Source organism: Perissodus microlepis, chromosome 10 (assembly GCF_051167445.1).
Source record: "Perissodus microlepis isolate ML-2025 ecotype Zambia chromosome 10, ASM5116744v1, whole genome shotgun sequence".
Taxonomy (NCBI): domain Eukaryota; kingdom Metazoa; phylum Chordata; class Actinopteri; order Cichliformes; family Cichlidae; genus Perissodus; species Perissodus microlepis.
The window spans coordinates 15,834,231-15,857,693 of NC_140470.1; the positions used below are offsets into that span (position 1 = coordinate 15,834,231).

General features: G+C 39.9%; 2 protein-coding genes across 4 annotated transcripts in view; both read left to right on the top strand.

Annotated features, from left to right (window-relative positions):
• Positions 1 to 12,056: 12,056 nt before the first annotated feature.
• Positions 12,057 to 22,526, top strand: paxbp1 (PAX3 and PAX7 binding protein 1). Its single transcript, XM_084942422.1, has 18 exons — positions 12,057 to 12,526; positions 12,765 to 12,887; positions 13,220 to 13,426; positions 13,728 to 13,949; positions 14,058 to 14,158; positions 15,722 to 15,945; positions 16,208 to 16,397; positions 17,427 to 17,550; positions 18,196 to 18,298; positions 18,562 to 18,677; positions 19,229 to 19,428; positions 19,529 to 19,676; positions 19,775 to 19,896; positions 20,043 to 20,119; positions 20,231 to 20,297; positions 20,554 to 20,700; positions 21,492 to 21,646; positions 21,865 to 22,526. Exons 1-18 carry the CDS (start codon positions 12,229 to 12,231, stop codon positions 21,983 to 21,985), a joined length of 2,745 nt encoding a protein of 914 aa, XP_084798548.1. The 5' UTR covers positions 12,057 to 12,228; the 3' UTR covers positions 21,986 to 22,526.
• Positions 22,527 to 22,606: 80 nt separating this feature from the next.
• Positions 22,607 to 23,463, top strand: part of slc7a1a (solute carrier family 7 member 1a) — a 34,877-nt gene continuing 34,020 nt past the window's right edge. For all 3 annotated transcript variants that reach the window (XM_084942423.1, XM_084942427.1, XM_084942424.1), the window contains exon 1: positions 22,607 to 23,092. The gene's annotated coding sequence lies outside the window, so the exon portion shown is untranslated. The remainder of the gene's footprint in view (positions 23,093 to 23,463) is intronic.

A 23,463-nucleotide genomic window follows, 5' to 3' on the forward strand; every position in this document is an offset into this window, starting at 1 on the left:
TTTCAAAGAAGTGTTCCACCTATTCAGTGGTTATTGTCCATTTCTCATAAACTTATCAGTTCTTCCAAGAATAGCCACTGTGCTCAGCACCGCAAACAGCAAGTGTTTCTCTATCACCACAAAAAAAAATCTTTTATCTTCATCAGCAGAGAAGGTAGCCTTCATTCGCTTTACTGGCTCATATCATTCATCAAAGATCAATGCTCATGAACCATATACAACTCTCAAACAGGCCCATGCTCACAGTGGTCCCAAACCCCATATTTACCTTGCAATAACTGTGTAAACAATACATCACACGCATTCACACAAGCCACATTGACCACTTTCAGAGAATGAAGAGTGCGGACTATCGATCCAAACCTCTCCTTTTTTGTCAGTACTTCTAAATGTGTTTCTACACATTTTCCGAAAAATGTAAAACAAATTTCGGGGTTCATTTGTGTCAAGACAGCTTGATAACAGAGCAGTTAGTTAGTTGATTTCATCTTGTGATTGGTAGTAAGACCAATCCTGCACCTGTGCCGGAGGAGGAATAATGTACTCTGATGGCACAAAGGATTCAGAAATTACCTCCGTAAATCCTAACCCCCTGTCAGAGCTAAATATTAGTTATCCACAGTATTCATTTGTTGCAGCTTTGTATGTATATGTGTGTGTGGGAGCCCGCATTATAACATTCATTTTCTTTCTTAAAAGCACAAAATTACCTGAGAGTACTGGGACACGTGTGAGAGTTAATGTACAGTCAAAAATAAGGCAGGTGTTTTAAAAGCAGACTGGCTTTGCCTTTAATAAAATGATGATTGCATTCATGAAAGCAAAAGAACACAGTTTTCCTACAGTCGTTCTCATTCTGTCTATTTTACGTATTGACGCTCACCCAGTACATTTAATAAGCTCAGTTATTCAACCCTGATGTTTGTACCATTGGTGCAAATGAAACCTTGACTTCTATAACTTTGCTTTTACAGCTACTGTATCCTGGGGGAGGAATTTAACATGGCATCACTCCTGCGACACTGCTTAAAGAAGACAGACACTGCCTATACTGCTTCCTTTTACCACAGCCCCCTGCACACAGACAACAACTCACCAAGTAACGATATTTGTCTGAAATGAAATCTTTCTTTCTTTTTAACAAACAAATACCTGAAATGATCACAGAGCCTAGCAACAGCTTCCCCTTAAAGATGAGAGGAATGATTTGATGAGCCTTATGAGCCTTTGAGTAGCCAGTATTGATGTAATCTATATTCATCCAGGCCTGTTTCAGATACATTGACTGGATCAGGAAATGTCATTGTATTTCATTAGCATTTATACATGAGTGAACTATGAGCCTACCTTGGCCGCAAATAAAGCACCTTTTTTTGTATCTTACAAGGGGCTACAGTGCCCCCAAGTGGTTATTCGATGAATTCCATGTCCCTGCTTGTTTGCAATACAAAATGGCAATCAATCTAAATTTGTCTGTACCATTTTTTTTTTTTTAAACTTGTGGGACTATGACCAGGTCAATGTGGTGTTCCCTGCCTGGTTTAATAAGCCTAACTTTTGCTGGTCATCCAACACTTAAATGTACTTTTATGTTACCAGAGGACACAGTGTGTTAAGTGAAAACATGGGGTAAAGGTTCCCATAGTAAGAAAGCCCTACATAGCAGCAGCCCAAGGCACTGACTCAGGCTCTAAATTCCCCAAACTGAGCATCCACAGGATTAACTGCAACAAACCCCATTTAGAAGACAACCACACAACCCACAGGACCAAAAGTATCTCCTGCCAACATCAAGTTGCCATGGCATGATGGATCAGGGCTTTTTTTGTGGCTTTTTTATGAGGATCTAACCAATACCCATAGAAACAGGTTTCCAAAGTATGAACATACAAAAAAAATGTAAAGACATTTTTTTGATTATTCAATCCAAAGCTGATCAAGATTCAAAACCAGCGTGCTCTTATCGATGTCAGTTATTGTGCGTGAATGCCTTACTACATAACAGGATCATACGTTTTGTGCTTCGGTATATATGCGTTAAGGTGAAAAATGGGGCTGTGGGACGTTAAAACTGAAATGCTACAGATAATGGGAAGGTATTTATCTCCAATTATTGTTTTAATGGCAAAGGGTCATCTTGTCGTTAATTAATCACAACATATCACTCCAGCTTCATCTGCGGTGACAGTTTAATTTCAGCAGTTATTATCACTGCTGCAGTGTCGACTGCACTGTGTCTCTGTAATGGCTCTGTAATGACCCTGACTAACGGCAGCACACATGTCTGGCATTTATTAACGGAACTGAACATTGTCGAAGTCTCCCGGATGCATCTGCACCATTCAGGACAGAAATAACCTCCTCTCCTTGCCTCCATTGTCCATAATGTGTTTGAGATGCCATTATACATACTGTAGCAATCAGGTGCAATTTCAAAGCTAGGCATTTGAAATCTTTCATCTTCTCAAGACTATTTTTCAAAATGCTGTTGTCAGATAAGTGAAAGAACTAGTCCAGAGATAATGACTGGTGAACGAAAGTGAGCCAAAATGAAAGGCCTTTCTTTCTTTCTTTCTTTCTTTCTCTTTTTTTAGACATTTGTGAGAAAAGGGGAGGGGAAGTCTATCAGCAGTTTCCAACAGGTATTTACTTCTACCTACAAGGTTATGCATATTTTATTTTGTCCATCTTTCAACCTGTCTATATCCAAACATGAATTTTAATGCGAATAAGCACTTACATGTCACAGCTGGAAAAGCACAACTGTCAAAAATCAAGTGTACCAATAACTCATGGCTGTTTGAACAGACGCAGAACCCTGAAACGAAAGCAGCTAAATGCAATTCAGCAGTCACTTCAAGTATTGTTTCATTTATCATTTATCATTTTCCCACTGTGACGTTATAAAATGGCTGCAGACAAAGATGGTTACAGTCATAGGCTCCCAGTTAGTGACCTCTAATCCTGTTTTGCCTCCTAAATAATGAGCGCCTTTTCAAAAAATCACTCAAAAGCGTATTTTCCTTTTGTCTTTCCTGCATGTTTAATTGAAGTTGCAGATGATTTGGCCAAAATATGCAATATGAATCATTCACAACTGGTCAAGTGATACTGTAATTGTGTGTATGTGCTTCAGCAGGAGAATGAGCACTCTAATTTGTTTTGTTGTTGTTGTTGTTTTATATCAGGCTCTAATTACCACGGATCTTGATGATGACTAGCAGACAGACCAGTAACTGTGCATACATGCCTAATGCAAAATGGGCCAAGTCAAATCCATTTTCAGTGCCAAGATGGAACTTTCCTGCTCGTCTTTGACACAGCAGAGTAAACTTAGACATTGTCACGCTACACATATACTGTAATAACTGAAAAAATACTAATAGAAATGAATAAATAAAGAGATAAATTTAAAAAAGAGGAGCCTATAGAGCTCATGTTGGAAAAGCAAAATGTATTTGGCACAACACTGCAGTCGAATCATTATTCTGATTGCAAAAGCTGCCAGACAGGTTTAGACTCTCACTGCTCTACCTCCTCTCGTAGTCATGATGATCTAAGCCTAAAATCTGTTGCCACTGATTTTCAGTTGAGTTCTTCTGTAATTTGGCATACTTCAAACCTTTTTCCCTCTTTCCCTTCCTTGGGAATGGTTTCTTGGCCATGTCTGATTATGCTTTGGAGAAAAGGACCAGAAGTATTCGCAGGTCCTGTGTCAACTCGTTGCCTGACATTTTCCTATGTTTTTGCTGCAGAATATATACAGAATAAATATATACAGAAATGAAGGGTGGTTCAAATGTTTTGCAGTGTATACAGGAAAATAAAAGTACAAAATAAAGTGATCAATATTTTTTTCTTAAATCAAAAGTTGGGGAGTTAAGTACTTCAAAGTTAGAGCAAATGCACCATTTTACATCATTAAGCCCAAATTACATGTGTCCATTTGGTATTTATTGTGGGTGTCTCTGACTTTTCATTTTAACACTTTATACAGGGAGTGCAGAATTATTAGGCAAATGAGTATTTTGTCCACATCATCCTCTTCATGCATGTTGTCTTACTCCAAGCTGTATAGGCTCGAAAGCCTACTACCAATTAAGCATATTAGGTGATGTGCATCTCTGTAATGAGAAGGGGTGTGGTCTAATGACATCAACACCCTATATCAGGTGTGCAGAATTATTAGGCAACGTCCTTTCCTTTGGCAAAATGGGTCAAAAGAAGGACTTGACAGGCTCAGAAAAGTCAAAAATAGTGAGATATCTTGCAGAGGGATGCAGCAGTCTCAAAATTGCAAAGCTTCTGAAGCGTGATCATCGAACAATCAAGCGTTTCATTCAAAATAGTCAACAGGGTCGCAAGAAGCGTGTGGAAAAACCAAGGCGCAAAATAACTGCCCATGAACTGAGAAAAGTCAAGCGTGCAGCTGCCAAGATGCCACTTGCCACCAGTTTGGCCATATTTCAGAGCTGCAACATCACTGGAGTGCCCAAAAGCACAAGGTGTGCAATACTCAGAGACATGGCCAAGGTAAGAAAGGCTGAAAGACGACCACCACTGAACAAGACACACAAGCTGAAACGTCAAGACTGGGCCAAGAAATATCTCAAGACTGATTTTTCTAAGGTTTTATGGACTGATGAAATGAGAGTGAGTCTTGATGGGCCAGATGGATGGGCCCGTGGCTGGATTGGTAAAGGGCAGAGAGCTCCAGTCCGACTCAGACGCCAGCAAGGTGGAGGTGGAGTACTGGTTTGGGCTGGTATCATCAGAGATGAGCTTGTGGGGCCTTTTCGGGTTGAGGATGGAGTCAAGCTCAACTCCCAGTCCTACTGCCAGTTTCTGGAAGACACCTTCTTCAAGCAGTGGTACAGGAAGAAGTCTGCATCCTTCAAGAAAAACATGATTTTCATGCAGGACAATGCTCCATCACACGCGTCCAAGTACTCCACAGCATGGCTGGCAAGAAAGGGTATAAAAGAAGAAAAACTAATGACATGGCCTCCTTGTTCACCTGATCTGAACCCCATTGAGAACCTGTGGTCCATCATCAAATGTGAGATTTACAAGGAGGGAAAACAGTACACCTCTCTGAACAGTGTCTGGGAGGCTGTGGTTGCTGCTGCACGCAATGTTGATGGTGAACAGATCAAAACACTGACAGAATCCATGGATGGCAGGCTTTTGAGTGTCCTTGCAAAGAAAGGTGGCTATATTGGTCGCTGATTTGTTTTTGTTTTGTTTTTGAATGTCAGAAATGTATATTTGTGAATGTGGAGATGTTATATTGGTTTCACTGGTAAAAATAAATCATTGAAATGGGTATATATTTGTTTTTTGTTAAGTTGCCTAATAATTATGCACAGTAATAGTCACCTGCACACACAGATATCCCCCTAAAATAGCTAAAACTAAAAACAAACTAAAAACTACTTCCAAAAACATTCAGCTTTGATATTAATGAGTTTTTTGGGTTCATTGAGAACATGGTTGTTGTTCAATAATAAAATTATTCCTCAAAAATACAACTTGCCTAATAATTCTGCACTCCCTGTATTAGACTGGAGATTGTGGTATTTATTGTACTAGAAGACATAATCCCAAACTGAACGCTCCCTTTAAACCCCCTTATGTTGAGAGATCTCACCATCAAATAAATGCCCCTCCAAGGATCACTCGCCTCTTGTGTTTGTAGGATTTTGTAAACAGTGGCTGTCTGTTATTGAGATCAATTATCAACTGTTGTTTGCTGGTGGTGTATGTAAAGCTTAAATGGCAATGATACTGAATGTGGCCATGGTTTTTCCATGGCCAAATCTTTGATAAGAAAGGAGTGAGAGATTCACGGCAAGACGTGGGACACAGATGTCAAAGGGAGACAATATCAGTGTATGGAATCAGTGAAGGCATTCAAAGGCAAATGAGGAGTGGAAGTCTAAGATTAACACCCAGGAAAAGCAGATTAAAATCAACTGTTTAATAACAAAGTGTCTATGAGATAGGTGTGTTTTTATAAGGTTCTCAATAACATAAGTATTATAATAAAGAGCTGTATTTATATAATTTGTATGAGGTATGACTTCCAATGGATTTCAGGGAAGGGTGAAAATATTACAGCGATGAATGAAAAATATTTGCTGTCATAAAACCTAAAGCAGTTGGCTTTCTTCAGTTAATTTACAGGTGAAGACAAAATTATTAGTCGTTTTATGAAATTTAGTTTTGTCAAAATTTTCCATGCGCTTTTTTTTTATAGAGCTCATTTTCAGCAGAGCGTTTCAAAACATACTGACCTCTTTATTGAGCCATAGCACAAACCACTGCTGTACACTGATCTGTTTTAACTTTGTAATGCTCAAACCTTGTAAAATCAAGTCAAGACTAACAATGGGCTGTTTCAATGCTGGCAGTTTCTTGATTGTCCCTTTTCACGTAAATGGCCTCTCCTTGACTCCGCTCTCAAACCAACGTTCCTCCCTGTCCAGGATGTGTACATCCTCATCATTGAAAGAGTGTCCACTGACTTGTAGGTGTAAATAGACTGCAGAGTCCTGGCCTGATGAGGTAGCTCTTCTGAGTTGTGCCATCCTCTTAGCCAGAGGTTGTTTGATTTCCCCGATGTATAAATCATGGCATCACAATCATGGAATCCTCCTGGCACTTAACAGCGTACACTATATTACTCTGTTTACGCATCCTTGGGGTGAACCAATTTTTGCCTCAGCATGTTTTGGGGTTTAAAAGCCACAGAGACACCATGACACCGAAAGCGTCTCAGCTTTTCCAATACTCCTGACACATAACGGATCACTAAAGGTTTTCGCTTAGGTAGCAGTTGTCCTTTTCTCTTGGAACGCCTGGAGCATTCTTTAGGTGCTTCCCAGCTTTGACAAATGTCCAGCTGGGATAACCACATTTACTCAGGGCCTTCTTGATATGATGTTCTTCTGCTTCCCTGGCCGCTGTGTCTGTGGGGATGGTGTTCGCTCTGTGTTGTAGTGCCCTGATGACACCCAGTTTGTTCTCCAGAGGATGATGAGACTCAAACCTTAAATACTGATCCGTATGCATAGGTTTACGGTACAAATCAACTTTTAAATGTTCACCATTACTGATGGAAATCTCACAGTCTAAGAAGACTAACCTGCCACTTTTCATATCCTCCCTGATGAATTTGATGTGTTTGGGAATCAGTGAATTGGGGCACATCCTGCTTTAAAACAATTCTGATGGAAATTTACAGAATACTGTCCAGTGAGTGAATCTTTCACATGCTGCAGCATGGTCTGTTCATCTGAGGCCTCAGAGACATGTATCCCACCACACAATCCCACCTGCACACCAATGGAGGATGTGGCAGGTCATTTCAAATGCAGTGTTGACTAACGTATATCTGCTAGCTCTGCTAGTGTGACAATTTCAATCTCAGAGGTGAAGCAAGAGGATGTATTTTTAAATGAGATACTGGATCTGCACACAAAGTGTTGTCCAATGTGACAAATTAAAAGATCACTTCATATTATCCAGGTTTTTGTCACCAGAGATTCCAAGTAGCCACAAAAGCATGAGAGAGAGAGAGAGAGAGAGAGCGATTCGTTGAATTCAGAATTCAAAATTAAGGGTGTATTTTGCAACAATAAAGATGGCAGTAAAGGCATAATTTCCAGGAGAAAAGCATTTAAAACCTTATTTGTGTGCAAAGTCATCACAAGTTATAGTTAATTTAAATAGTGTTTAACAGTTTTTAGATTTTATTTTGTAAAGATTAAGATTTAGACACAATGTAGCAAAATCTATAAGTAGCAACATGTTTATCAGAAAGAACACAGTATCTGACAATAGACAATATCTAAATGAGGTGTAATGAATATTCTATATTTGTGGGACATAAGCTAAGATATGAAGTATAATTTCCAAGGGATTCTACTGAATATAAGAGAAAATATATGTAAAAGTCTTTGCTTGTCAAAAAAAGAAGAAAAAAATGGTAAAATGGCATTCAGTCGTTCACCCATTCACACACACATTCACACACTGGTGATGGCAAGTTCTGATTACAAGAAGAACATGACATGATGCCATTTACATGTTTATGTATTTATTGTTATTACTTTTATCCATTCATTTATTAATTTTATCATGAAGTTTATGAAGCTCTGGTAAAACATAAACTCGTACAGTAGGTGGCAGTATTCGACCAAATATGTTGAGCTGAGGATAAACAGTATACACCATTGTAGATCAAGTCAAGAAGACACTTGGATGAAATTAGATAAAATACATTTTTATCCAATATTGTTGGTCCAATAAATTCCTTCATGCTGAGCCTAGGAAGTCAAAATTTATACATTAAAACAGAAGCGATTTTCAACAGCTTGTTTGTTTGTTTGTTTAATTTGTACCTTTCTGTGACTCTTTACTGTAAGACTTGAGATTTGTTGCTTTTTCTGTCATTAACAGTGTGTCAGGGGCTGACAAACCATAGTGACACTGCTCTGAGATTATACAACTTTCCATAACATTTCTTTTGGGTTGGTACAGAACTACAGGGGGTGATCGTAGGTCAAGAGTTGGCAGTTTGTCTTGTAATCGGAAGGTTGCTGGTTCGAGCCCCGGCTTGGACAGTCTCGGTCGTTGTGTCCTTGTGCAAGACACTTCACCCGTTGCCTACTGGTGCTGGTCAGAGGGCCCAGTGTCCGGCAGCCTCGCCTCTGTCAGTGCACCCCATGGCAGCTGTGGCTACAATGTAGCTTGCCATCACCAGTGTATGAATGTAGTGTAAAGCGCTTTGGGGTCCTTAGGGACTATGTAAAGCGCTATACAAATACAGGCCATTTTACCATTACAGACTACATCAGATAATTTGGGTGTGCATCAAGTCCTCTGAATGGCTAACTGTGGTATAGTGATGAAAGAAAACTATTTGCTGTTTTAAAACAACACAAAAAGTGGTTGGCTTTCTAAATTCAACCGACAAGTAAATGATAATATTTTTTAATCCCTGACTTTTTGCGAGACTTGGTTGCGACCAGCACTACCTCCATTTCTTCTGCAGGTGCATGCATGAACTTTGAAGAATGAACTTGCTGAACTTGTCATAGTAAACTGGAGCCAACATCGCTGATTTCTGGCTTGCAGTCAACCATTAAAAGGAGACAGAAATCAGTAACATCCAGGGGCTGTAGCAGGTTAAGGTAAATGATCCAGAACAGCGTTCCAGTTTTTTCGGTTAATAAGTAAATTTGTAGATATGTAAATGATATGCATTTAAAGATCTACAAAATACTGTCAAGTGAGTTCATTTTCCACGTGTAGCTGGATGGTCCACATGAGGCTTCAGGGGCTCTTATGACACCACACGATCCCACCTGCACACGTCCTTCTTTCTGTGCTGCACATGTCAGTGAGCTTCAGCATCTGCATGGCCCTGCTGAAGAGGAGAGAGCAAAAACTAATACAGTACTTCAAACAATATAACAAATATCACCAACAGCACAAAACCAAACACACAAAGTGTTTCCAAGGAAGATCTGTCATGGTCCGGAGTCTGATGACTCCATGTTTATGGTCTGTGTTTATTAATTTTTTAGAGTTTTGTGGGTTTTGTGTTATTTTTCTTCCAGTGTTTGGGTGTTCTCTGTGCTCCCCTTGTGTTCGTGTCATTTTACTTTGATGGTCCCTTGTCTCATGTCTGTGTCTCTAGCCTTGTCTCCCCTTAGTCTCGTCAAGTGTGCTCAGTCCCAGCTGTGATCTCCTCCTGTGCCCCATTCCCTCGTTATCCCTCAGTATATTTTAGCCCTGTGTTTCTGTCTGTCAGTTTCGTGTCATCCTTTCATGCTGTGTGGGTTTCTCCTGTTGTGCTCCCAGAAATCACCATCCTTAGTTTCCCAGTGTTTTGTTTTTAGTTCCCAGTTTCTAAGTTTTCGTTTGGTTTTGCAAGTGTTTTTTGTGTGACTTTTGCAACTGTAATAAAGTAGCCCCCACCAGTTCATCCCCGTGTTTTGGGTTCTGCATTTGGGCCCTTTCTCCTGCCTGCCACAGCCGTTTCATGACAAGATTATATCAATCGAGGAGATAGAGATTTTTTTCTGCAGACATCAGTTCTGTACATGATCTTTATGCAAGAGAGAGAAAACGAGAGAAAGAGAGATGCCACTTTGGATTTAATTTGGAATTTTTGTTTTTGGAACATTTTTAATAGTAATTATGGGCTGTAACTACTAATGTATAACTAGCTTTTAAAAATGTATTTGTGGACAAACAGGACAAATGTAAAGCACTTCTTTGCAAATTTGACAGATTATTCAATAAACACAGTTTTTGACTATTGAAATTAAAGTTCATCTGAAAAATTGTTCAAAATAACTGTTTGAAAAATCCAAACGTATGGGTGCTGCGCAGCAGGGCTGACTTTGAAGCTTTTATCAGTTTAAAATAAACCTAATAATCTTCTGTTTGAATCTTTATTCTGGAATCTGCTTATATAAAATGCAAATGTATAAAATGTAAGACGCACAAAGAGGACTAAACCTTTGGACCAGTACAGCATTCATCTGACCACAATGCATCCACAACGAGCACAAATCTGCTGTAGCTCACAATACAAGCTATTATGTCACTTATTTCTTAGTGAGACATTTTCCACCGTGGCCCCTCTACACCGGGATTTACTGAACTACACTTTAACTCATCTGAACATCTAGTATATGAACAACAGTTCACCAATCTGAAATTAACTCACGAGTAGAAAAATGTAATACTAGTGTGGGAACCAGAAAGGTGCTGTTTCTGGAAAACATGTAGCAGAAGACTATAGAATAATTTGGAGGATAATAATAAAGTAATGACAATGTCATTGAGTTTGTAGCACAAAACTAATAAGAAAGTAAGTACATTTATTCATATAGTAAATGACCGGTGATTCACATCAAAATAAAACTAACAACAAAAGGAAAACATACAATATAATACACAGATTGATACACAGATTCCGTCAGGAGACTAACACAACTGGACACACCACAGACCAGGGGTCGGCAACCTTTATGTGACACAACTCCCTGTCTTGGACCCCGGCACGACACACACAGACAGTCAGTGTTGCGGGGCAAGTGAGGGTTTTATTTTATTTTATTTTTTCAGCAATTAGACTTTTCAGCCATCGTGTCTCTGGCTCAGGTCTCCCTCTCTTCGGACTCCACGAGCTACTAAAACAGGGAAGACAGTCAGTCAGTTGATCCAACCTGCCCTGACAGCTTCCCTGGCACATGCCCCCGAACCCACAGCACTACCCCACCTCTCCAGCGGAGCCACAGACCACACCCCGCGACATCTGTCTGTCACGTAAAAGCAGTTCTTGAAGAAAAAGAAGTGTAGCTCATATAATGAAGGTAACACAGTCTTTTAAGTATAAATTAGCATGCCACCATTACTTATATTTAAACCACTAATTGATAGTGATTTAAAATCACATGTGACTCCGCAGTGTAAAGTCACAATTTTTCTACTTTAACTTTGTATTTTTATTATAATAAAAAAGGTTTTAGCTTTTTATTGGACAATTAGGAAGTGACAGAAAAAAGTATTAAGGCCTAGCTTGAAAGAAAGTGGCCAAAGAGTTAAGCCGGCCACTCTATACAAATTAAATCAAATTTACTGTCAGTACAGCAATTTGTTTAATTAAACAGACTGTTTAAAATTGGACACTGTGTCAGTAGGCACATCATTTGACGTAGGCACATAAAAGTCGGCTAGATTGCCCAGTTTTATAGCTGGACAAGAATCACAAGAAATCATAATAAATAAAAATTAAACAGTTTTTTAGATTATTATTACATATTATTATTATAAATATAATTATTTGCCTCGTTCTTTGTCAGAATTACACTGAACTACTGGAAAAACCTAAAAGAGCCGCATGCGGTTCAGGACACGGGACAATAGCTAGTTAAAACTACAAGGAGGCAGTATTGCAAAAGTCCTTTCAGTGGAGAAAGGAAAATAACTCCCGAGAAACACCGAAGAAGAATCGGTTGCCTGACAGCGAAACAGCCAATCACAGCCGAGGAAAGACAGCCGTCTAGCACCGCGGCATCTACTGCACATCTCTCTGAAAGAAAATGGCTGACATGGTGTGTGGTTATGACATCTTTCGGCTCGAGTTACATTTTTAAGATGAACCGTGTTTGCACGTGCACTGTTGCATTTAGCGGGTAAATTAAAAAAATGTTTAAAAAGGCGAAAAGAGCTAACTTTAGACGTCGGAATGAATCCGACGAGGATGAGCAGGAGGAGAGTCAGCAGCCGCAGCTGGCGCCGACAATGTTTGGGCCTACCGAAATCCCATTTATGGAGACTTCCAACAGCAACGCTACCGGAGTGCTCAGCACTACAGAGAGCTGTCATAGTAACGGCCTTCAGGCTAACAGCGTTAGAGCCGTCAAGAAGGAAAAGAAGGTCAAAGATACGACTGCCGTGCCAGGACCCACGAAGGCCAGTTTGCTGAGCTTCGTCGATGAAGAAGGTAACTTTGGTAGCCAAACCGATGCTAAGCTAGCTAGCTTGTTCACATTAGCCGGAGAAAGCGTGGTAGTTTTAAGTATGATCGTTATCAAACAGTTTCTGCATATTCTGCGCAAACTACACTTCTACTCCAGGCACTGTAGAGGGAAGAAAGTTATTGACCACCAAGCTAACATGCACGTTGTGCATGGTTAATTGGACTCATTATTAACTTTGTGCTACGACTTGTTTGTAAACAGACGGCTCAGAGGTGTTCCGAGTGAAGAAATCCAATCACAGCAAAAAGATTGTGAAACAACTCAAGAAAGAATACAAGGAGGACTTGGAGAGGTCTGGATCTACCAAACAGGATGTCAAATCAGGTGTGTTAGCCTATTGTCAATGCCATGCGTTATGTGCTGTCATGTGAACCATGAAATATTATATTTACTACTTATCTATATATTAGTGCCCAACTATGAAATAAGGTGAAGCCTGATTAAGCAGTAGAACTGTAATTTTTTTTTAACTGTGACATTAAATTACGTTAGCAAATACTTCCAATGTTTCAGCCAATTAATTGTCAGAGGCCCCCACCTTCTTTAACCATAGTAGTTGTGTTGTCAGCCACATCTGACAGTCACAACTGTGCCATAAATGATTTCACTCGACTTGATGCATCTTTCACTGCATTCCTGTTTTTTGTTTTTCCTAGATGCTCCAACTCAGCCTGCAGTTAAAGAGGAAGTTATTAGCAGAGCAAGTAGTGAACAGGGAGAGGAAGAAATGGAGGTGGAGAGTGCTGATGAACAGGAGGAGGATGCAAGGAGTCAAAGTGGTCAGACAAACAGTCAAGTGTCCAGAAGCAACACCACAGGAGCAACATTCAACACACTTTCTACACTTGGCAGCTTGAGACCAGGTATATACGACACACACTTCCACCACAGTACCTATCTGAAAGGACTGTCATCACAGGAGCACTTTTATGACAGTTTATTGGCATTGTAATAGCTGTGGAGTTTTTCTGTGTGTTATGTAACAAGGAATATCAGTGTCTTTGGTTTTGATATCTTGAGAACAGGTGCAGCGTTTTACATCTACCACTCTGCTGTGTTAGTTTAACTGCATTAGTACTATGCCCCAAACACAAAGGCTGTATTGGTTGTTGTTTGCACAGCATCACAAGAAGTTAGATGAAGACTTTTCTGACTTTATTCCAGGGGAGATTCCTGATGCAGCATTTATCCATGCTGCCAGAAAACGCCGGCAGCTTGCTAGAGAGCTGGGAGGGGATGCTCCTCTGGTTGAAACAGAGGCGCCCAAGAAACGTCTGGTACGAGAAGACCAAGATGCCAGCGATGATGAAGATGAGGAAGAGAAAAGGATCCGATTCAGCGGCGTCAGGAACAAAAGCCAGAGACAAAAGATAGCCGAGGAGATTGGTACTCTATTCAACTTCCCTGCTTGCTGTCTACTGACTACTATTCTGAATCAGATTTGGGTTTTTTTTAACTTTATTAAAAATGGATGTGTCTTTCATATGTGTACAGGTATTGAGGGTAGTGATGATGAAGCACTGGATACCGGACAGGATGAGGAGGTGAGCCGCTGGGAGCAGGAGCAAATTAGGAAAGGAATCAGCATACCCCAGGTAAGATGTACTGAGTCTCTGGACAGAGAGATATAATAAAAATATTCTCCTTTCAGGTGTGACTGTTGACAGTGAATGATGTTTGTGTTTTTACTTACTGTTTGATTCTGTGCTGCCATTGTATTGTTTACTAAAAAACTGGGGCCTTAATCAGAGTTTTTCTGTTTTTCAATTAAGTGGAGCAATTTGAGTATTTGTTCTTCCATATGAATATATTGGAACAATGTCTTTAGATGGTGTGTAAGAGCATCTCAATCTTTGTGAAGCTTGAGCGTATTTAGGTAATTTGGTGGTGACCTTTAGCTTGCACTGGAGCAGTTTGGTCGAGTGTGAAGCGGCTGGAATGAGAATCGGCACCTCCAAGCCTGAGACCACGGTTCTCAATCGGAAAAGGATGGAGTGCTCACTCCAGGTCAGGGACGAGGTCTTGTTCACGAGTGAGCAGAGAGTGGAGGGAGAGATTGATAGATGAATTGGAGCGGCATCCACAGTGATGCAGATGCTGCACCAATCTTTTGTAGTCATGAAGCTGTCTATTTACTAATCAGTATCTGCCTAGCCTCACTTGTTAGTCATAGATAGAAGCAGAATGGGTTCCCAGGTGGCTGAATTTTCTCTTAGAGATAGTGCGTGAAGATCGGTCGTTCAAAAGGGACTCGGAGTAGAGCTGCTGCTCTTTTACAAATATAAAGGAGTAAGTTTGGGGGTTCAGGCATCTGACTAGGGTACCACCTTCTACGTGAGGTATTCTGGGCATGTCTTACTGGGAGGAAGCCCAGGGGCAGACCCAGAACATGGGTGATTTAGTCCAACTGGATGAGTTGGATAAGGTGGCCAGGGTAAGGGATTTCAGGGCATTGGTACTCACCCTGCCACCACACAACCCAAACCCTTTGCTTTCACTTTGGTATTGTGAAGTGTAAAATAGTGTTTCACAACATTCATTATACCTGCATAATGGATGTGAATTTGTTACTCACAATGTTTAGTGGACACACATTTTGGTCAAATGGACTGCAATTGTGTTGGTGATTTCAGTGCATCTTTGTGAGCTGGAAGCAACTTGAATAAGTTGTGTTGCTTTACGAGGCAGACACACCTTTACAGAACTCTTTGCATATGATTTCTTCTTGGTTAACGTCACTCAATTCAAAGCATTTGAATTGAGTGACGCATTTGAATTGAGTGACGCATTTCCAAACGATGCGTAATGATCGGGCACAAGCTCTTCACTGTGTCTGACTTTTGCTGTACATCAGTCTTTTAAAGTTGTTCCTCATCCAAGCTAGTATAGGAAACTACATGGTGCAGGGAACAGCTGTGTTAAGCATATGCAATGTTTTGCCTTTGCATTTAGCATGTATTTTCAATATCACTTGATCATGTTTAATTAATTGTGGGAAGCCAAAATCATGATTGAAATTAAAATTTGATCCATTGTGCCACCCTAATATATTGAATAGTTTATGGGGTTGAAAATTTGTGCTTTAATCGTTAGTTGGAGCAATGCTGTTATTTTTAGTAGCTGAAGTGTTTTGTGTTTTCTGTGTTCCTAATGAATAGGTCCAAAGCAGTCAGCCAGAAGACAGCACAGTCTACTACCAGAACAGCTATGAGAGCCAGCCGTATGGCTCTTCCTACAGCATGCCTTACACCTACAGTACAGTGGCTCCACAGACTGCCAAACCGACTGGACAAGCTGACAATGGTTCTGTTCACTACGGGGCCCCTCTTAATGATCTAATCCCGGTATCCATTGATCTGGTAAAGAAACGCCTGCAGGATAGGTAGGTCCAGTAGAAAACTGCACCAACGTCTGTTTTCAGTCCTCAGCTCGGCTGCTGCCATCTCTGTTTGCTGTGGTCCTGATGACCGAGACACACAGTCCACAGATCTAAGGACCAGAGAGGCAAAAATGTTGCCTCTCTAGTTGCTGTTTATCATTGTTGGTGTACTTCAAACTTTTCTATCTGCAGAGCTTGTAATTAAGATTACACTAGCTTTACAACCATCTAATTTATTCTGTCCTTGTATGTCATGTGTCTACAGGCTCAGCCAAATGCATGCAGGCCACAATGGAAATGTCGACCGCTACAAACAGATCAATGAAGACCTAGCTGCTTCTGAGCGTACCATACAGCAGCTGGAGGACTCATCCAATGACAATGCAGAGCAATATAAGTTCTTGCAAGAGATGCGAGGGTATGTTGGAGACTTGCTTGAGTGTTTCAGTGAAAAGGTAAGGGAGAATTCGCCTGCAGTCTCATTAGCTGTATGCTGTTTTGTGTTTGTGTTATCTCCACGTAATGTGGATTTCCAAGGGATACAGTCTATCGAAATGCTGTCTTTTGAGGATTAATTGTAATAATATATTTTTTTTTTAAACTGTTGAATAATTACGGCTAGTTAACAGTGCTAACAAGCAAATGTGACAGTACATATATGTTGCTTGAAGCACACTTCAGGTATTTCTCAGTTTCTTCAAAACTGCTCTCATTAATTAAAAATATATTTATGAATATATAAATATACCTGTTCAGGTTGTTTAACATTATCAGCTGTTTAAACAGAAATAATATATACTAGTTTTTGTTCATATAATACGATACTAGATTTATGAAAGATGAATTCGAGCTGCAAAAGAAATTATTACAGTAGATTAGACAAGTATGTATTAAAATATTTTCACAACGAGTCCAGATTGGTAAAAGATACTATGTCTTTTACACAAACTATATATTTTGTGTATATATATATATATATATAAAAGAGCTACTTCTGAATGCATGTCTTCACAGAATAATTTAGTTTTGGTCTTACAGCAACTATATGGAATGATGGAAGAACTGGCCTTCCCACCACCATTATGTTTCCTCAACTAATCTGTGCTCCAAATGGGACACTAACCTTCCATTGTCAGCATGAATTAATGTGGAGTGCTTTCATACAGTATATACACGTCTGGATCATGATATTGTTTATGTTGGGTAGAAATGATGAACTTCACTATATTTTCTATACAAATAATCTAAGTTGACCCTTAACTTTGTCACTTTTCAGTGTTTAAACTAAGTAAATCCACTAAGTTCAGGCTTTCCTTCAGAGAGCCTCCCCCAGAATAGCACATTTTCACCCAACACCAGCAATATTTTGGTTCCAGTATTATACTGTCCATCCCACTTCTTTTATCCCTTCAGCAAGACATCCCTGTGACTCGGAGTCCCACTTTTGCTGGGTCAGAGGTCACAGAAGGCATCATATTTTTCAGGTGCCTGCTGTCCTGGAGCTGGAGGCTGCCATGCACCAGTTACTAAGGCAACGGGCCACGCGACTTGTCCAGAGACGACAGGATGATATTAAAGATGAATCGTCGGAGTTTGCAAGCCTTTCAAGTCAGTCCATCTTGAAGGTTTTTATGATTTATTTGAACGGCCTCATTAGCTCTCTGTATGTGCGTGTTATGTCTGCGAGTGTCTGCGGTTCACGCTGTTGTATCGCATCACATTTCTCTCACAAATACGATTAAAGCTAAGTGATGTGTGTTGTCGAGTGGATGAGCATGTACGTTTATGGAAAAAGCTTTGTTGAGGGAGCTGTTTCGGCTGTCCTTTAATGGCCGAATCTGAAAGTCAGCTGGGTGTTTGTAACTCAGCTCAAGTAAAGATGACTGTGTAAAGATGGCATTTAAAAAAACAAATTAAGTGATATGTCATCTGTCACGTTGACTGTGCCATAAGTGAAGTTCCAGCCTGGTAAGTAATTGACACCAAAAAGTGATTGATAAAAACATTGTTTGGATTTAATGTTTTATTGCCAATGGTGCCCAGTAGATAGGAAGGCTAGGGCAATATCTTCACCTGCTTGATAAATTTCAAACAGATTTTGATCTGATCGTCTTTTATTTTTAAGCCTTTAATTATACTTTCTTATTTGAGTACCCATGTTTTAGTTTGGAATTAGTCATCAGAATAAGAATGAGGCTATGGGTTGGCTTAGCTTCTCATTACTGGCTCTAACATTACTCCTGTCTCTTGCAGATAAAGCTGTCATGGCTCCTAATCTAGACTCATTTGGCCGAGATCGCGCAGCATACCAAGAGCACAGTCGTCAGAGGAGGATAGCTGAAAGAGAAGCACGAAGGTACCAAGTGTGCTTGTTCTCACATTCCTCTCCCTGTGGAAATGCTGTATTGTGCTGTACTTTTGGCCACAAATGCGCAACCAATTACAGTTACACAGAAACGAATAATGTGAATCCAGCTATAGATTTGTACAACAAAGGTTTTCTGTGCATCAGATTTTAAGTTTGGACCATGAGAGTGTCACCTTAGTGCCAAGTTGGTAAAAGGCAATTTCTGCTCATGTTTTTAATTTGGCTTCCTTTGTATTCGTGGATGGATACAGGACACGTCGACGACAAGCTAGAGAGCAGAATGGAAAGAGGGCAGAACATAAAGAAGGCTTATCATCTGATGACGAGGAGACTTCTACTGACATCACCAGCTTCAACATGGAGAGAGGTATGTTCCTGTATTTTAAAAAAAGGAAAAAAAGAAATAGATTAAAAAGTAAATGTATATTGTATGCAGTGCTCAACAACGTTAACTAAAAAAATAAATAAATAAATCTGTCAAAATCTTGTTTAAATTTAACAAACTGAATTCAATGAATTTCTCTGAAATAAGTCAAATTATTTGAATATAACATTCAACAAGAAAACAAATGGTTTTCTGTTTAGGAATATAAGTTTAAAAAAAACTGCACCAAAGATGTGCGTTAATATTTTTCCTGCCTTTTTTAGTAAACAAAGAGTAAATTTGAAAATGAATGAAAAACAGTAGTTATATTTTTGCATTGAAAATATTGTTTTGATTAAAGAGCTGTGCACACTGGTTACAGAAACCTAAAAATGATTTGGGTAATTATCAATGCTGTTCATTTAGGGCAGCTGTGGCATTTACCTTACATTGGTTGTTAGTCTAATAAATGTATTACGTACCATACATATAAGATTCAACTGATATTGAAGAGAATTTTTAAAAATCTGACGTGATCTCTTTGTGCTACCCAGATCGTATAATAAGGGAAAGTAAGAAGATATTTGAGGATGTTGTGGAGGACTTTCATTCTCTTGACTACATCAAATCCCACTTTGAAGTGTGGAGGAAGGAGTATGCCAACACCTACAGAGATGCTTACATAGGCCTCTGTCTGCCCAAGCTCTTTAACCCCTTAGTCCGTCTGCAGCTGATTACATGGAACCCTCTCGAGGTAGGGCATGGGTGTATTATCAGTGTAACCAGTTCCTTTTTGAAAGGAAATTGGATGAGGAATGGTGATGGAATCTTTTTTTTCTCTATTCACTGTGCAGGCGCAGTGTGCAAACTTTGAGTACATGCTCTGGTTTGAGTCGCTGCTGTTTTACGGCTTTGAAGAGAACAGCACGTTGCAAAAAGGAGATGGCGACATCGGCTTGCTGCCTGCTATAGTGGAGAAGGTCATCCTCTCCAAACTGTCAGGTTCGAGTAATAGCATGCTCAGAGATGTCCTTGGCTTACAAGCCTGTAGAAAATTTCTCCTACTATATGCATTTCTCTCTACTTTGTGTATGTGGCAGTGTTGGCAGAGCAGGTGTGGGACCCACTTTCCAGCAGTCAAACAACCAGGTTTGTGAGCTTCATTCACAGACTGCTAAAAGGCTATCCCACTGTGCTGCACGGGGACAACCGATACACACAGGTACTCCCCACCCTCATCATCTTTTTCCTCAAAATACATTGGCTGTTAGATTACCTGATCTTTTTAGAAGAACTGCTGTCATTACCTTGATTTCTTTCTCTCTCTCTCTCTCTCTCTCTCTCCCCCCCCCCCCCCCCTTCTTTTAGGAGCTATTGAAAACAATTGTCTTACGGACCAGGAGGACTCTGGATGAAGATGTCTTTCTTCCACTGTACCCCAAGAAGTATGTTCTTATTAATAACAATATTAACATTTGGATTCCACTTAGAATTTTTTTTATATTTACAATAAGCACTTAAAATTGCTTAAAGCAATCTCTCTTGCTTTTATTCAGCATCCTGGAGAACAAGAACAGTGGTCCCTACTTATTCTATCAGAGGCAGTTCTGGTCCTGTGTGAAGGTACGTGTGCAAATGTCTGGTCTTTTTGTTTTGTTTTTGTGTGTGTGTGTCTTTAAATTACTTCCTCCAGTCAGTTGCTGAACTGATAGCATCACATGAATAGCTTGCCTGATTGTTGGAGATCACACAATGAGATCTGTATAACTTGAAAAGCAGCTGCAGCGGGCTGATAATCAAAGTATCTTCACACTGATATTATGTACTTTTGTGTTGCTGCCTTTGAGTCCAGTCTAACTCTTGTCTCCTTCATGCTTAGCTGCTGGGCAACATCCTGCAGTGGGACGGTATCTTATCCATGTCCTCTCTGAAAGATTTGGCCTTGGACAGCACTCTCAACCGATATATCCTCTCTGCACTGCAGACCACAGATACATGGGAGGAAAATATTCAGAAGTGCCAAAAGGTAGATAAAATGTAATCACTTAGTAGGGGTGGATTTCATTCGATAGATAAATCAGATTAAACTGAGCATTGCAGATTTCTTTTACTTAACAAAATATCCTTCCATCCATCATGAACGGATATTATGTGTGAGAACATTGTACCGATATCACTACGTCTGTGTAGGTTCTCAGTCATCACTACTTCACTTGTTTTTGAGAAAAACTGAATTTAGAACTTTTCTCTGACCGTAGTTTTACTTGTGATATATAGTTTTAAACTGATAACTGCGCTTTCAGTTGATTTGTTTTAAAAGTGCTGTAAACCTTGATATTCCAAAGCAAATGAGAAGATTTCACATTTGGTAATATAAGAATTACTGACACAAATCTTTGGTCCTACCTATTAAATTTTGTTTAAAATGATATACTTTACAAACTGTAAAAATTACTGCTCACAAACTGTAAGGCAGTAATTTTAGTTTGCTCATATGACAAACTGTGTGATACGACATCATTTTTTTCCCCACCTTACATACTCGTTATTTACAACCATGTAAAATACAATAAGATTTGTTGGCTGAGATCATTCTGGTAAAGAGGGAGCATGCACAGACAAAATATTTTGAAGGAGGGGTCTGTTGTACCTGTTTATGACTACATGGTCAGTTGCCATTTTTAAGTCATGTGATTATTAAAAACTGGCCCTTCTGCTGGGGTGTTAGATGTTAGTTGGTTATCTTTTTACCATTAGTGACTCGCTGAACATGATAACACAAAGCTATTGTTTAATTCGTTCTCGTGTGCTTCTCAGGTGGTGGAGTGCTTGCCATCGCACTGGTTTTCTGGATTGAAGGGCCAGCAAACGTTGCCTCAGTTGGAACCATTCTGTCGCTACCTCACTCACCTGGCCAACTCAATCCACCGCAGCGCACTGGTCGGGTCTGATATTGAGCGGCGCACTTCAAAGTAAGGACCTCTACATGGCTTTGTATATACAACTTGGGGCCTTGAATTTACTAATAGCTATATCTGCAAGAATGGTATTGAATGTGCTTTAGGAACAATTGCATTGTCAGTGTTGTTTTATCATATTAACTCTTCCTTTTTCACAATGAGTGCTTTTAAGCTGTGTTGTGATAAGTATTTTTCGTAGTGCTCATAGTGCATGTCATGTCTTACAACAGGGAGCAGGTCAAGGATGTTGTGAAGATGTTGGGCCAAATGAATGCCCTGGACCACATCATAGCTGTGGCAGCAGAGCATGGGATTAAAGACATCAAACCACTTTTAGAAGTCAAATCATAGAGGAGAAGCAACTTTCCATCCGGATTACAGATCACTAAATGGGATTCCCAGAGAAGGGATGTGTCACCCAGCTTAATAACTCAACAACTGAGACCATGACTGAAAAAAAGATCTTGTAAATATTGTAAATATTGTATAGAAAGGTGTGTTTATACTGATGCTGAAATTAGGCCTTGTATTGTCAGCTCAAAGAGACTGCTCACTGCTGGCAATATTTTAAATGTGTAGAAGTTCTTGACATGGATTATTTTTTGAGACTCTGATCCCTGAATGAACACTATTCACTCCAACTCTGTACAGCAGACTCATCTTTGCCATACAAGCTAAAAGGTCAGATGCACGCAGGCAAAGAATGGTATCCAACTTTTGTTTCCTAACAGTCCAGATGTGATCTTTCTGTGATCCCTGCTTCATCCTGTTAGTATTTCTCACACCTCTCTGTTCAAATGCTCTTTAAGAACCTGAGGGCTTTGTTTTCAGCTTTGCAAGAATTCTGTTTTAGTAGTTTATTTGCCTGTGAATAAAATGAACATTTGAATGATTCTGTCTTGCTGCCATTAAGCAACAACTGCCCCTCATGATGTCGTGTTTTATGTAAGTATTATGATCATAAAGGAACAATCCAAACTTACACCGTGTTCTTCACCGTAGGGTTTTTAAAACTACAATATCTCTTTAAATTTGGGGGAAAATGGGTATCACTGATTTATTTAAAATGATAACATGGAAAACCACGTTTTCAAAAAATTACAAACTGCCAGTTTCTACACTCTTGGCAACTCTGTTTATGTGAAATGATACTTTGTTACCGAGTTCAGCCAGCTGCCACATGTGGGATTTGGTGTCATCCAGTGCGATTTCAGCCAGGAGGCGATTGCGCAATAGTAATGAGCGGGTGGGACAAGCCGTTTTTGCCTTTCTATCCCCCTCCTCTAGCTCAACAACCTAGACATAGCCACTCAAGACCTAAATATATCTTTTCTACATTTAAAGACGACACTTTCCTGACCAGCATCGTGTGAGACAAGAGTTTGGGGGTTCTACAGCTTCCTCTTCTCGGGCCTCCCAGGGAAACTGTAAATACCTCTCCTCCTTATGCCCGTTAAGGTAAAGTACTGCTTACAATAGCTACGTAGCGACTGCATGAAAGTGATCGGGCACTTAACACTACTGTATAGCAGACTTGACTGCTGTCCAAGTTAGTGTTAGGGATCTTTGAGGAAACGTATTTTCCTGTGTACATTTGAGTAAAGCGAATAGGGGGTCCATGCTGTAAAACACATGCTTTTTTCACTCGGACCCCCATTTTTACTGCTCGGTTGTCTGTGCTGCCGTCTTCTGCAGCGTGTCTGTGTGCAACTGTATCCTACTTAAGGAAGCTTCTGTTAATTCTACATTAAGGGGGTACTTGTGATGCATCCTTTGAAGGTGCAATCACACCAAATGAACTACAATTCCCGGACACGTGACTCTACAAG